At 34.9% G+C, this 12,386-nt stretch overlaps 1 protein-coding gene across 1 annotated transcript in view; it reads left to right on the top strand.

The window, feature by feature from the left end:
• The window catches only part of LOC309961779 (EGF-like and EMI domain-containing protein 1), a gene marked incomplete at both ends in the record, with an annotated part of 452,551 nt that overhangs the window by 317,691 nt on the left and 122,474 nt on the right, over positions 1-12,386 (top strand). Inside the window, 2 exon segments of the mRNA XM_082839272.1 lie at positions 6,855-6,866; positions 6,869-6,970. Of these exon segments, the coding sequence (XP_082695398.1) occupies positions 6,855-6,866; positions 6,869-6,970 (114 nt within the window).

Below are 12,386 nucleotides of genomic sequence, written 5' to 3'. Positions count from 1 at the left end.
AATTTAGAAACAGTCTCCTAATCTCCCCACCAGGTTGAAATTCAGATCCAGTTGTAGAGGTTGTGGCTATAGGTCACTGGGTGGCATAAAAGTTTGCTGAGGTGCTGCTGGCCAGAAATGGTGGATGGCAGTGAAATTCACTGGGAAGCTGCCTGTTGGAGTACTGGTGAGACTTGCTGAAGGGTACGTACCACTGGCAGTGTAGCTGCTTGCTGATAGATAAGCTTCCCACTGACAGGGAAGCTGCCTACTGGTAGCCACAGTGTACATGCCTGTGAAACAGAAAGTACTAGAATCAAACTGATAAGTCCCTTCCTCTTACAGAGTTCATACAGTGCCCTCTACTAAGAAGGCTTACCATTGTACCACCTGGCAAGGGAGAAGTGTTTACAGGATCCAGCTTCAATATTTTAAAGCAAGTCAGAAAAGAGTGGATTGGTAAAAGTGAGAAAATTGATGATGAAATGTAAAATTTACTAAGAAGTATTATTTTACTAAGAAGTAAAATTTATAAAAAGAATCAGCTATATATAATAGAAATGAAAAAGACAATAACTTTAATGCAGAATGCAGTAGATGGAATTAATGGTATATTATGAACAGTTGTTTATAGAATTAATAACCTAGAAGACAGGTCAGTAGAATATATCTATACTGAAGCAAATAAAGGAAAAAGATAATAAAACAAAACCAGAAAATAGCATAAGAAAAATGAGGTGTAAATCAAAGATCTCACAAACATGTGTTATGCAGTACTAGAAAGAGGAGAGAGAAAATGGGCAAAAACAGTATTTGAACTTATAATGGTGAGAACAATCTCTCTAAAACTGAAAGACATCAAACCACAGAAATGTGATGTACCATAAACTCCAAGGAGGAAAGCTACAAAAAAAAAAAAAAAAAAAAAAAACCAACCCACATTAAAGTATACCATAGTAAAACATATCAGAAGCAGGACAAAAAGAAAATCTTAAAAGCAGACAAAGAAAAACAGCCACATTATAGTCAAAAGGAAATTTAAATGATAATGAAATGTCACTTTTGAAATGCTTAAAGAAAACAACTGTCAACCTACAATTCTGTTCCATTGAAAATATTTTTCAAAAATTAAAGTGTGATAAATGAGGGGAATAGGCAAATCTGTGCAGAAGAGTTCCAAATAATTTATATATATACCTTACCTTTAAGGAGGGGGAAGCATAACTCCACTCCTTAAATGTCAGCTGTGCATAATGACTTCATTCCAATGAATACTGGTATGGAAAGGGGGAAGAATGAGAGTAAACTTACAGTGGGAAAACCTGACAAACACTGTCAGCCTGGGGATCAAGGTTGACATCAACAGGACTAAGTGATGTGTCGATAGTATGTACCCTTGATATGATCATGAAAATGGCACTTCACCTCTGTGGTCTTCCTCCTCAAAGCACATAATCCCAGTCTAATAATAAGGTAAACATGATAAAAATCCAAATTGAGAAACATTCTGTAAAATACCTGACCAGTACTCCTCAAAACTGTCAAGGTCATCAAAAGCAAAGAAAGTCTGAGAAACTGTCTCAGCCAACAGGGACCTAAGGGGACATGACAACTAATATGATACCCTGCAAGGGATCCTGGGACTTAAAAAGGACGTTAGGTAAAAACTAAGAAAGTCTGAATAAAGTATGGACTTTAGTTCATAATAATGAATCAATATTGGCTCATTAATTATAATAAATGTACCACACTAATGTAAGATACTTATAATAGTGGAATATGGAATAAATGGGGTTTATGGAAACCTCTACTATCTTTGCAGTTCTTCTGTAAATCTGAAAATGTTCTAAAATTTTTTATTTAAAAACTAAGGTGAAAATGTCATTTCCTGACAAATAAAATCTGAAAAAAAATTGTTGCCAGCAGATCCATATGAAAAGAAACACTAAAAGGAGTTTTCAGGCAGAGGGAACATTATTCCAAATAGAAGCACAGAAATCCAAGAAGCAATAATGAATACCAGAAAAGGCAAATATGTGGATAAAGCTAAATTACTATTGACTATATAAAACAATAACAATAAAGTCTTATGGGTTCCAAATATCTGAAATTAAAATGCATGATAACAATAATATAAAAAGCAGGAAAAGCATAAAGGGAATTAAAGTATAAGTTTCTAGCATTGTCAGGGAAATGGTTAAAGTACTAATTTATATTAGACTTTAATAATAGATGTTGTAATATCTAGAGTAACCACCAAAAGAATAATAAAGGAATATATTACTGACAACCTAATAAAGAGTACGTGTAGAACACTAAAAATTATAAATTTAAAAGGATCTAAGAGTTCAGAGTAAAAGTAATGTAAAATATATAGAAATTTAGAAAAATAATAAAATGGTAAATTTAATCCAAATATGTTAGTAATTACATTAGAAGCCAGTGATATAATACCATGGTTTAAAGATGTTAGAATGTTTAAAATAACACATACAGATAAAGATACATGGATATAGTTTCTCAAATATGTGAATACAAAAAGCCTAAAGTTTAGAAAATGAAATGTCAGGCAAACACAAACCAAAAGAAAACTTATATAGCTACTAATAATCACAAAACCTCAACTTCTTGCAGGACATTCAGTCCTGTCTAAAATGTCCACGAGCATATTTGGTCCATGCCAAACAGTTTTGGACAAGACTAAATATCTGGGACCTTTTGGCATGGACCAGATGTCTTATGGACCAGATGTCTAATGGAGGTTCTGGACAGGACCAAATATCAAGGATTTTTTGGCATGGACAAAATGTCTTAGGCATGTTTTAGACAGGACCATATTTGCTAACACCTCAACTTTAATGAAAGAAAAGTAGCTGGATCTAAAGAGGAACATTTTGTAATAACAAAGTATTAATCTTTTGGAAGATATGGCAATTCTGAACTTGTATGCTACTTATAATAGGGCTTCAAAGTATATAAAACAAAAATTGCAGTCATAAAAGGAAAAACATAAAATTAGAGAGAATTTACTCTGCCTCTCTCACTAACTGATATATAACAAACATATAAAAAATTCCTAAGGATATAAAGATATGAGAAACATGATTAACGGACTTGAACTAATTAAATATACATTTGTACATATTTGAAATATATACATATAAGTAATTTATATGTGCATATCTACATACAGAAAACATAGCACCTGACAATTGTAGATCACACTTTATTTTCCAGTAGATATAGATTTTTTTTAAATCAAAATTGACCATGTGCTGGAATATAAAGCAAGACTTAACAGATTTTGAAGAACTGAAGTCATGAAGATCATATTCTCTGTCCACAGTGGAATTAATCTAGCATTTCATAATAACAAGATGATGGGAAGTTCCTAAAATGTTTGGACAACCCCCAGAATATACCTCAAAATAACCCAAACAAAAATATTAATTTAGATTAGGAGACATTTTGAATCAAATGATAATTAAATCATAACATCGCAAAACCTGTGGGATGTAGCTAATACTTTATTTTTAGGAAAATGTATAGCCTTAAATGAACATATTAGTGTGATACATTCTCTCCAAGAAGGTTGCCATCAATTTCTTTCTTCGAGACCACCAGGCAGTGAGAAAGTCAAAGTTAGGCACGTGGAGATAAAGGGAGATGCCTGACAAGCCTCTCAGATATTCCAACCATCTCAGCCCAAATCCCAACATGTGAATGAAAAAGTCTGCATGGAAGTGTAACTCAAGCTTCCACCTGACTGCGCCCATATGTGAAAACCCAAATAAGGACCGCCCAGCTGAGCCCTTCAATCTCCAGAAATGTGAAAGATAACAGTAAATTGCCTCTTTAAGCCACTTATTTGGGGGGTGGTTTGTTATACATTTATAGATAACCAGAAATATCTTTAAAGAATAAAGTCAAAAGATTAATTAAATTTCAATCTCAAGAACTTAGAAGCAGAGCAATGAAAGAAATCTATAGAGCCAAAAGTTTGTTCTTGGAGAAGATGAAGGTGATAGATGATAGATACATAGATAGATAGATAGATAGACAGGTAGGTAGATAGATAGATAGATAGATAGATAGATAGATAGATAGATAGATAGATAGATAGTAGGTAGATAGATAGATACCAAATCTGATCAAGAAAAAAAGAGAAGGCACACATTATTTATTTCAGGAATAGGAAAAGGAACCTTGCTACAAATTGAACAAACGTTAAAAATATAGGATGAGAACATTGTGAACAACTTAACAGAAATACATGTGAACATTCATATGAATAGGACAAATTCCTCCAAACATATAATTTATCTAACATGTTTAAATGAAAATATGAATGTTCTTATTTATTAAAGAAGTGGAATCTGTAATTAAAAGTCTACACACACATACACACGCACACACACATACAATATCCCAGGCCTAGATGGTATCATAAATGAATTCTTTCAAAAATCTAAGTAAGAAAGACAAAAGTCTCAGATTCTTCAGACAATAGAAAAAGAGGAAAAACATCCTCATTTGTTTAATGCACCCAGTATGACCTGGATGCCAAAACCTAACAAGAATATTACAGGAAAGAAAAAGTGCAGAAAATCTCTCTCATGAATATAGTCACAAAAATCCTAACAAAATATTAGTGAACTGAATCCAGGAATATATAAAAGGGTAGTGTATCATTACCAGGTTCATTTCAGGGAGGCAAAAAATCAATGTTATTCATCATATTAATAAAATTAACTAGGAAAACCATATAATTGTCCTTCTAGATTCAGAAAAAGCAGTAAATAAAACTTAACACCTATTTATGATACAAATACTTAAGAAACTAGAAGTAGACTTTTTTAATCTGATAAAACTAATCTATTAAAAAAAATCCCTACAGTACATATCATACCTACAGTGAAATGTTAAAAACTATCCTTTTGAATTCAGAAGCGAGACAAGGATAATCATTGCCACCATTTCTATTTAGCATTCTACTTGACCCACTAGTAAAAGAATCAGTATTTTAAGAATTGGACAAATGGACAAATATTTGAACAAGCATGTCAACAAGATGTTATCCAAATGGCCAATAACATGAAAAAGGTGTTTAACCTAATTAATCATCAGGAAAATGCAAATTAAAGTCACAATGTGATACCCTTATACACTCCCCAGAAGAACTAAAATGAAAAACAAAACAAAACAGAATATCCCAAACACTGGCAAGGATGAGTAGCATCTGGTCTCTAATACACCACTGGTGAGAGTATAAATTAGAATAACCTCTTTAGAAGACTATTTGGCTGTAGCTACTAAAGCAGAACATATCATACCTTTTGATCTAGCAATTTCAGTCCTAGATATATTACCCCCAAAAATGTATATGTACATTCATTGAAGGCATGTATAAGAATGTTCATAGCAACACTCTTTACAATAACCAAAAATAAGAAAATAGGTAAATTCCCATCAGCTGTGAAATGGATAAATAAAAAGTGTGGTATATTCATAGATTTGAATAATATACAGGAATAGGAATGAGCAAAGTCCAAGTACAGTCTCCTAATCTCATAAGCAGAATGCTGGACAAAAGAAGACAGACACGAAAAACACACAGTATGATTCTACTTCTATATAGTTCCAAAAGACAAAACTAACCTATAGTGTTAAAGATGAGAATGGTTGTTACCTTCAGCTAGGCAGGGTGCACCTTGGGTGCTAGCCATGGTTTATTTCTTGGGGTTGCATTGCTATAGTTTATTTCTTAAGACCATCAAACTGTATCCTAAAGATCTGTATACTTTTCTATGTGTATGTCACATGTCAATGAAAAGTTAACTGAAAACAAATGGAAGCAGTCTCAACAGCTGCACAGCCAGGCCTCAGACAAATTCAGTTCTATCCGATTGAGGTGCACCTTACCCCACTCTGCTCGGTACCTCATCATTTCTTCAGTATCAGTTCTCTGCGCTCTTGGTTCCAAAGTTATGGGAACTCAGTTCCTCTTTGGCAGTGCTTCTACTTTGTCAGCTTCTTTGGCTGGTCCCAACTAACTCATTCTTCCTCTCCCCCTCTGTCTCTCTCTTCTTCACTCTGCAATCCTTACCTGCCCCTCCCCATTTCTTCTCTGCTCTCCACCCTCTCTGTCTTCCAGCCACACTCATTTCAGGAAACAAATACCATTGTCAGCAAGTCAACATGCAGAAGTGACGACTTAGAGCAGAACAGACCACTCACTATCAAACCTGCATATGGGTTGGAATGTTTATCAGCTGGCAGCTGGATGGGGGTGTACATAAAATTGAGCCCTATCTGTGAAGATGCTTTCTGGCCACCGGTTAAGAAGTAGGCTGTGGACATATCCAGCACATGGACACACCCAAATCACACTTCTGTTTAGTCCTCAACCCCAGCTGGATTTGAATCATTGGAAGCCATGAAACTACCCTTTTACCTCCCCACACTGGTTAGCACAATGCCAGATATATAGTGGTGGGTGCTCAGTAATTATTTATCTGAGAAGCCCACAACAAAACACTTAATGGATAAATAGGTGACCTGGTATTCTGACTTGCTCGTTCCTCACTCTCTTCTGAATCTCATCCTGAAATGATGACTTGGATGTGAAATATCTGGATCTGTACCATAAGCCTCCAAATTCCATAAGATTAGACAACCCCTTAGGGACACTGTTCTTTACATCAAAATTAGAGTGTGTTAGCTCTAATTAAAATAAGGTACTATAGTTTTATCTCATTTCGTCTGAGGTCAAAGAATGATGTCACTCTGTGATGGTACATTTTTAGGAGAGCCACTGAAGTCTTTTTGTGTGTCTAGTTACAGGAAGCTAATTCTGTTTACATATTCAATTGCAGATATAAATGAATGTACCATGGTGTCTGTCAGGACCAATGCTGTAATACGATTGGCAGTTATTACTGCAAGTGTCAAGCTGGCCAGAAACTGGAGGAAGATGGCAGAGGATGTGAAGGTAATGGTTAGGACTGTCTGCTTCCTGATAAGGAAAGAGAGAACATCTATGTAATGCAGAAGAGGGGCTTGTCTTTGATCCAGAGCCAGTTGAAGTGCCTGTGCTGAATGTTGTCAAGAGCACAGATCTTCCTCTCGTGTCTAGATTACAAAATTGTAACCCTAAGAACACTTCAAGTAGCTTATTATGAGAAACATATGATTATATGCTGGTTTGGCTGTGTCATGTTCTGATTGTGGAATTTTGATCGTTCATTTAAATCCCTGGGTAAAATACATATTTGTGAAAGCATTTTGTTTAATTCTAAAGTGAAAATGGTGCTTATCATAAAATACTCATATGTTGTTACAATAGAAAGAGAGGGACATAAAACTAACCACAGAAACAGCATTCTTAGTGTACAGTTAACTTTTTTTTTTCATGAACTTCCATTTTCTGACTCCTTTTAAAATTAATTCCTTCCTTCCTTCCTTTATTTATTAATTCATCATTTTGTTCATTTGATAATCATTGAGTTGCTGCTCTGTATCAGGCATTATTCCATGCTCTGGGGTTATAAAAATTAATGAGAAATAAATTCTGCCCTGAAGGAGCTCACTGATTAGAGGCAAAGATTGAAACATAAGCCAAAACTTTACAGATCAGTGTTTTAAGGCATTGTAGAATGAGGTTAAGTGCATTGGATTCAAAGAGACCCGGATTTGAGTCTTAGCTCTGTCACTTACAATTTATGTAACCTTGGGCATGTTATTTAATCTTGCTAAGACTCTTTCCTCAACTGTAAAATTTAGGATAATGGTAGCTCCTAAAACCACAGAAGTTGCTGCGGGAATTAAATAAGATACTGCATCTAAAGCACTTAGCATAGTGGATGGCATATAGTAGGTATTCAAATGATAACTCTGAAGTGTACTCTCATTGATGACCGTGCTGTTTCCCATTTGCGGAATATAATTGGGACCACAGACCACTTCCTTGTCTTCTTCTCTAAAAGAGGAAGCACCCAAAATAAAATGATCCCTTGTGCCATGCCTTATAACTGTTCTTTCTGACTTTTCCCCGTATCTATTCTTACCATTTAAATACTTGAACATTCTATGTATTCAGCCTTTTTCTTTTAGATCACATAGAAATGCATTTATTCTAACTCTGTTTTAAGCACCATAAGCATCTCTGGTTAGCACCTCTGGTTCCCATTGACCTTACAAAATCACACTTACTTTTTCCCCTGACAATGTCAATTCCTAATGGGACATATCTGAATAAGTTGTTGGGCTAAAACAAAACAAACAAAAGACATCCAACTGAAGGTGTCTGGTGCCGGGGCTGTGGGTTTGCTTGGGACTGCCAAGACTAGACAAGTTGTAGATGTGAGTAGGTTGGAGAACTTCTCAGATTCTCAGGAAGCGGTGTAGCATCTTACCTTCTGGAAATGTTCTGGCAGGCAGCAACAGGAAGGGCTCCAGATGGACAACCAGATGTTCAAAGGTGACTGCACCTGGGCCTTTCTGAGACAGGCTTCATGCCAGGCAGGGTCCTCTGCCTATAAGGGTATAAACTTATAAAGGCAAGCCCTAAATTCACCCAGGTCCTTTTTCATTCAAGTGAGATCATCTTTGTTTCTGATGAGATTGTTTGGCAATGGTGTTTCCAGTATGGACTCAATATCGGAGAACCAGAGGAGTAAAGCATCCCATGGTGTCCAAATGAAAGGTAGAAAAATGGCCACTGAAGTTAGCAAGATCTGCCTGATGATGCACAGCGGGGTTGTGCCCTTCCTTGCCTGGTAGGCAGTTTTGTTTCTTTTTGGCTGAGTATTACTTTTATCAACATGATTATTATCATAGATACATTTGAAGTGCCCAGCACAGCAATTAGCCAATTGTTGTTATTTTTATAACAACTATTAGGCTGATAAGACAGGGTAAACTTTATATCCACTAATTCATTTATATGCAATTATCTCATATTTTAATTGAAATTAGTCCCTCTTCATATAAATGTCAACATTTTAGAGAACTGATTTCCATGCTTTCATTTAACTGACGTTAATTCGTGTAAACTAAGAGTAGCATCAGTATTTGTGAGAATCAGGAGTTTGACACTGAATTAACATTGACTTCCTACTTCCCAAGGTGCAGAACTTGGGATGGTGGTTTGGGGTGGAGCAACTTGCCAATAAAGAACCACCTCTCTCCATCTCATACTCCTCAGCATATTTTCTTTGTTATTTCTTTAAATGACCATTTGGTAGACATAGTGATGCTAGAGATTCATCTTGTTTGACTGTTGAACATGCAAGTGATCTCAGATTTGTTTATATGCATAACTAAATAAAAATAATAGAGGTTGTTTTGAAATTAAATACATTCTAAAGCCACTACAAATGAACACTTCAGTTCATGTGAGGGCACTGATGAGTCATTCATATTTATTTACTGGATACTAACCATAAAGGTCAGTTGGTTTCAAAGACCATTGTGTTAAATACTGCAGACATAGAGTTAAACAATCATTTGAAAATACTTTCTCTTTGCATTAATATAAATTGGATTTAACTTATTTGAATTGCTTTTTAAAATACAGATCAAAATTTTAGTAGACATTTATTGCAGCATTAAAATACATCTAGAGTCTACCCTTTAGTGGAATTGAAACATTTATAAATGGCTTTGTGAGTTTATCTTATTCTTTAACCTTTTCTTTAAAGAGCCATAAAACTTGTGGAGAAGGCTTCTGATTAGCTCAGGTACATGAGTGTCCCCTTCTTTCAAGCATAGCACTGAGCATAAAGCATAGTTTCTAACTCACTATGTAAATAACTTATTATAATGTGTAAATTATAAGGGGAAATGCCTGCATACCACTGGACACTGTGAGAATATATATATATATATATATATATATATATATATATATATATAGAAAGGACATAAAGCTTTTCTTCTTTAATTTGTTAATGTGGGTTAAAATATTTATAGTTTTTCAAATATACAAACATCTTTGCATTTAGGGAAAAGTCTAACTGGATTTTGTAATTTTATTTGTTATTAAATCCAATTTGCTATAATTTTGTTTATGATATTTGTGTCCATAACCATGAGTGACATAGGTCAATAATTTGTGTTTCTCATATGTGTTTTACGGCAGTGGTTCTCAGTTGGAGGAATTTTGTCCCCCAGAGACATTTGGTAATGTCTGAAGACACTGATTTTCACAACTGAGGGGAGGGAGTACGGTTGGCATCTATTGGGTTGAGGCCAGGATACTGCTAAATGTCTGTTTCTGTTACACTGATTTTACATATGTTGGACCTTCTCATTGTCTCACATGCTGCTTTCATGTACTGTATTTTCTTTTCTCTCTTTACTGCATGTGCTCAAATAGTCTTATTGAGTTTCAAATATCAACAATTTAACTTTACATTTTTAGAAGTCTCATTTTTCTCAAATCAGTTAGTTCCTTTCTATTGTATGCTCATTATTATAATTATATCCTTTACTTTTGATATTTCGCACACAGCTATTCTGTATTCTGTGTCTGATTCCAACATCTATGGTCCTTATGAGGGAGTCTAAATCTATTGTTTCTTATTTCTAGGCTGTAAGTTAGACTCTTTCCTTTCATGTTATATATGCTTCTAATATAAAACTTCTCTCAGAGCACTGTATTTATTTACACATTCGTACTATCTCTAGGAGATTAGGAGTATCTCCTAGGTAAGGGCCATGTCTTTTCACTTTTTTATACCTATATCACAGGGGTTAGTACCTAGCAGGATTCCATAAATGCTTATTGAATGAATGAATGGATGAATGAATACATACCCATCCAAACATAAATGCACACAGACATACAGTCAGTACACATTTTATTCATTTCCTTATGTACAAATTTTAATCATGCTGGGTTTGTCATTTAAATTCTGACTTTTGGTTATCAGTAGGTCTGTGTAAATATTTGCTGATAACAGGTTTGTTTCATTTGAAAGGGCAAATCACATTTTTACTTCTAGAGAGCAAATCAAAGTCTTAGCTTAGTTTGAACTTTCTGAAGTTTCTCCATGTGGCTTGTCTAAATTATTGGTGCAGCAACATAACTAGTGTGACTATTTGAGCACGGTAGTACCATGGAGTCGAAGAATTTTTCTAAATGAGATGGTAATTAACATTACTGTACATTTTAATAAGTGAACTGACAAAGATAATGAACATTGATTGGACATTTGGGATAGTCTTCCATTTGGAAGAAATAAATGAACATAAAGGTATATTGTTTAATGAATTGACTGTTAAAATATTTTAAAGTAGTTTGATAATATTTTTAGCCAAATTTTTCCTGAAACACATTAGAAATGATAATGTGAATAAACAATGTAATTCAGCAAACTGTTGTTATTATATATGGGAGTTATCATATTTGACACATAAATGTATACAAAGATCTCTTTCTTTTTATCCATCCATCCATCCATCCACCAAACTATGTGTCTGTCCCATACACTGGACCACGTTGAACAAAGAGCACACATTTTGGGTTTGAATATTGGCTCTAACATTCTCTAACTCTGAGGCTTAGGGCAAGTTACTTAATGTTTATGAGCTGTCCCTTCTTCCATCTGTAAAACCAGAATAACAATATCTAACCTAATATAGATTGAGAGATTAAATGAGATGTTGTAGGAAAACAACTTCGTGGTGAGAAAACTCCTCTCCCCTACTTCATGACCACATAAAGAGGGATATTATCAATCCTGACATCTCTCTGCCCCCTCACTCACTCTCTTCTTCCCAAGGGAGGAGTTAATTACCTCACTGTGGAGTTTTGGGAAATAAATTGTTTGTTTGGGGAAAGAAATTGTGGAGTTTGGCCCACCTCCCTATTTCCTCTTTAGGATCTACAAATGCCTACAGGAAATGCCCATACTGGTCTGCTCTGCTCAGATGCATGTTTCACCAGGTCAGTACCCCACATGGGGAAGACTGAGGTTTCCCAGCTACACCCGTGACCAGGTGGGAGCGTTTGCCTAATTCTGCATACATCTTTAGTAAACCCCTAAATCCTTTTCTCCACTTTCAACTTTAACAAAAATTAAGCTGATATTTTGTCTACATCTGCCTGTTTTGGATTAAATCTCAGTTACTTCAAAAGTCAGGCAAGGAATACAAATTTGTTATTGTATCCTTTCATACTAACACCTTGCATTTGCCTAATACATAATACATGCTCAAAAATTTTTCCTTTTTCCCTCATTTTTAAATTTCCTCCTATGCTATATGTTGCTGAAGATAAAAATATGTGTAAGGTTATCTTTCTCTCTCCAAGGAGCTTCCAGTTCAATAAAGAAGATAAGATGGATATACAAACAACTACAGTTTAAGTTAGCAGTAGTATATATACGGCAGGCACAAGCAAA

Source organism: Leucopleurus acutus (assembly GCF_964270905.1).
Source record: "Leucopleurus acutus genome assembly, chromosome: 5".
In the NCBI taxonomy this organism is placed as follows: Eukaryota; Metazoa; Chordata; class Mammalia; order Artiodactyla; family Delphinidae; genus Leucopleurus; species Leucopleurus acutus.
Note: the sequence above shows the minus strand (reverse complement) of the source record. Positions and strands in the feature narration are given on the sequence as shown.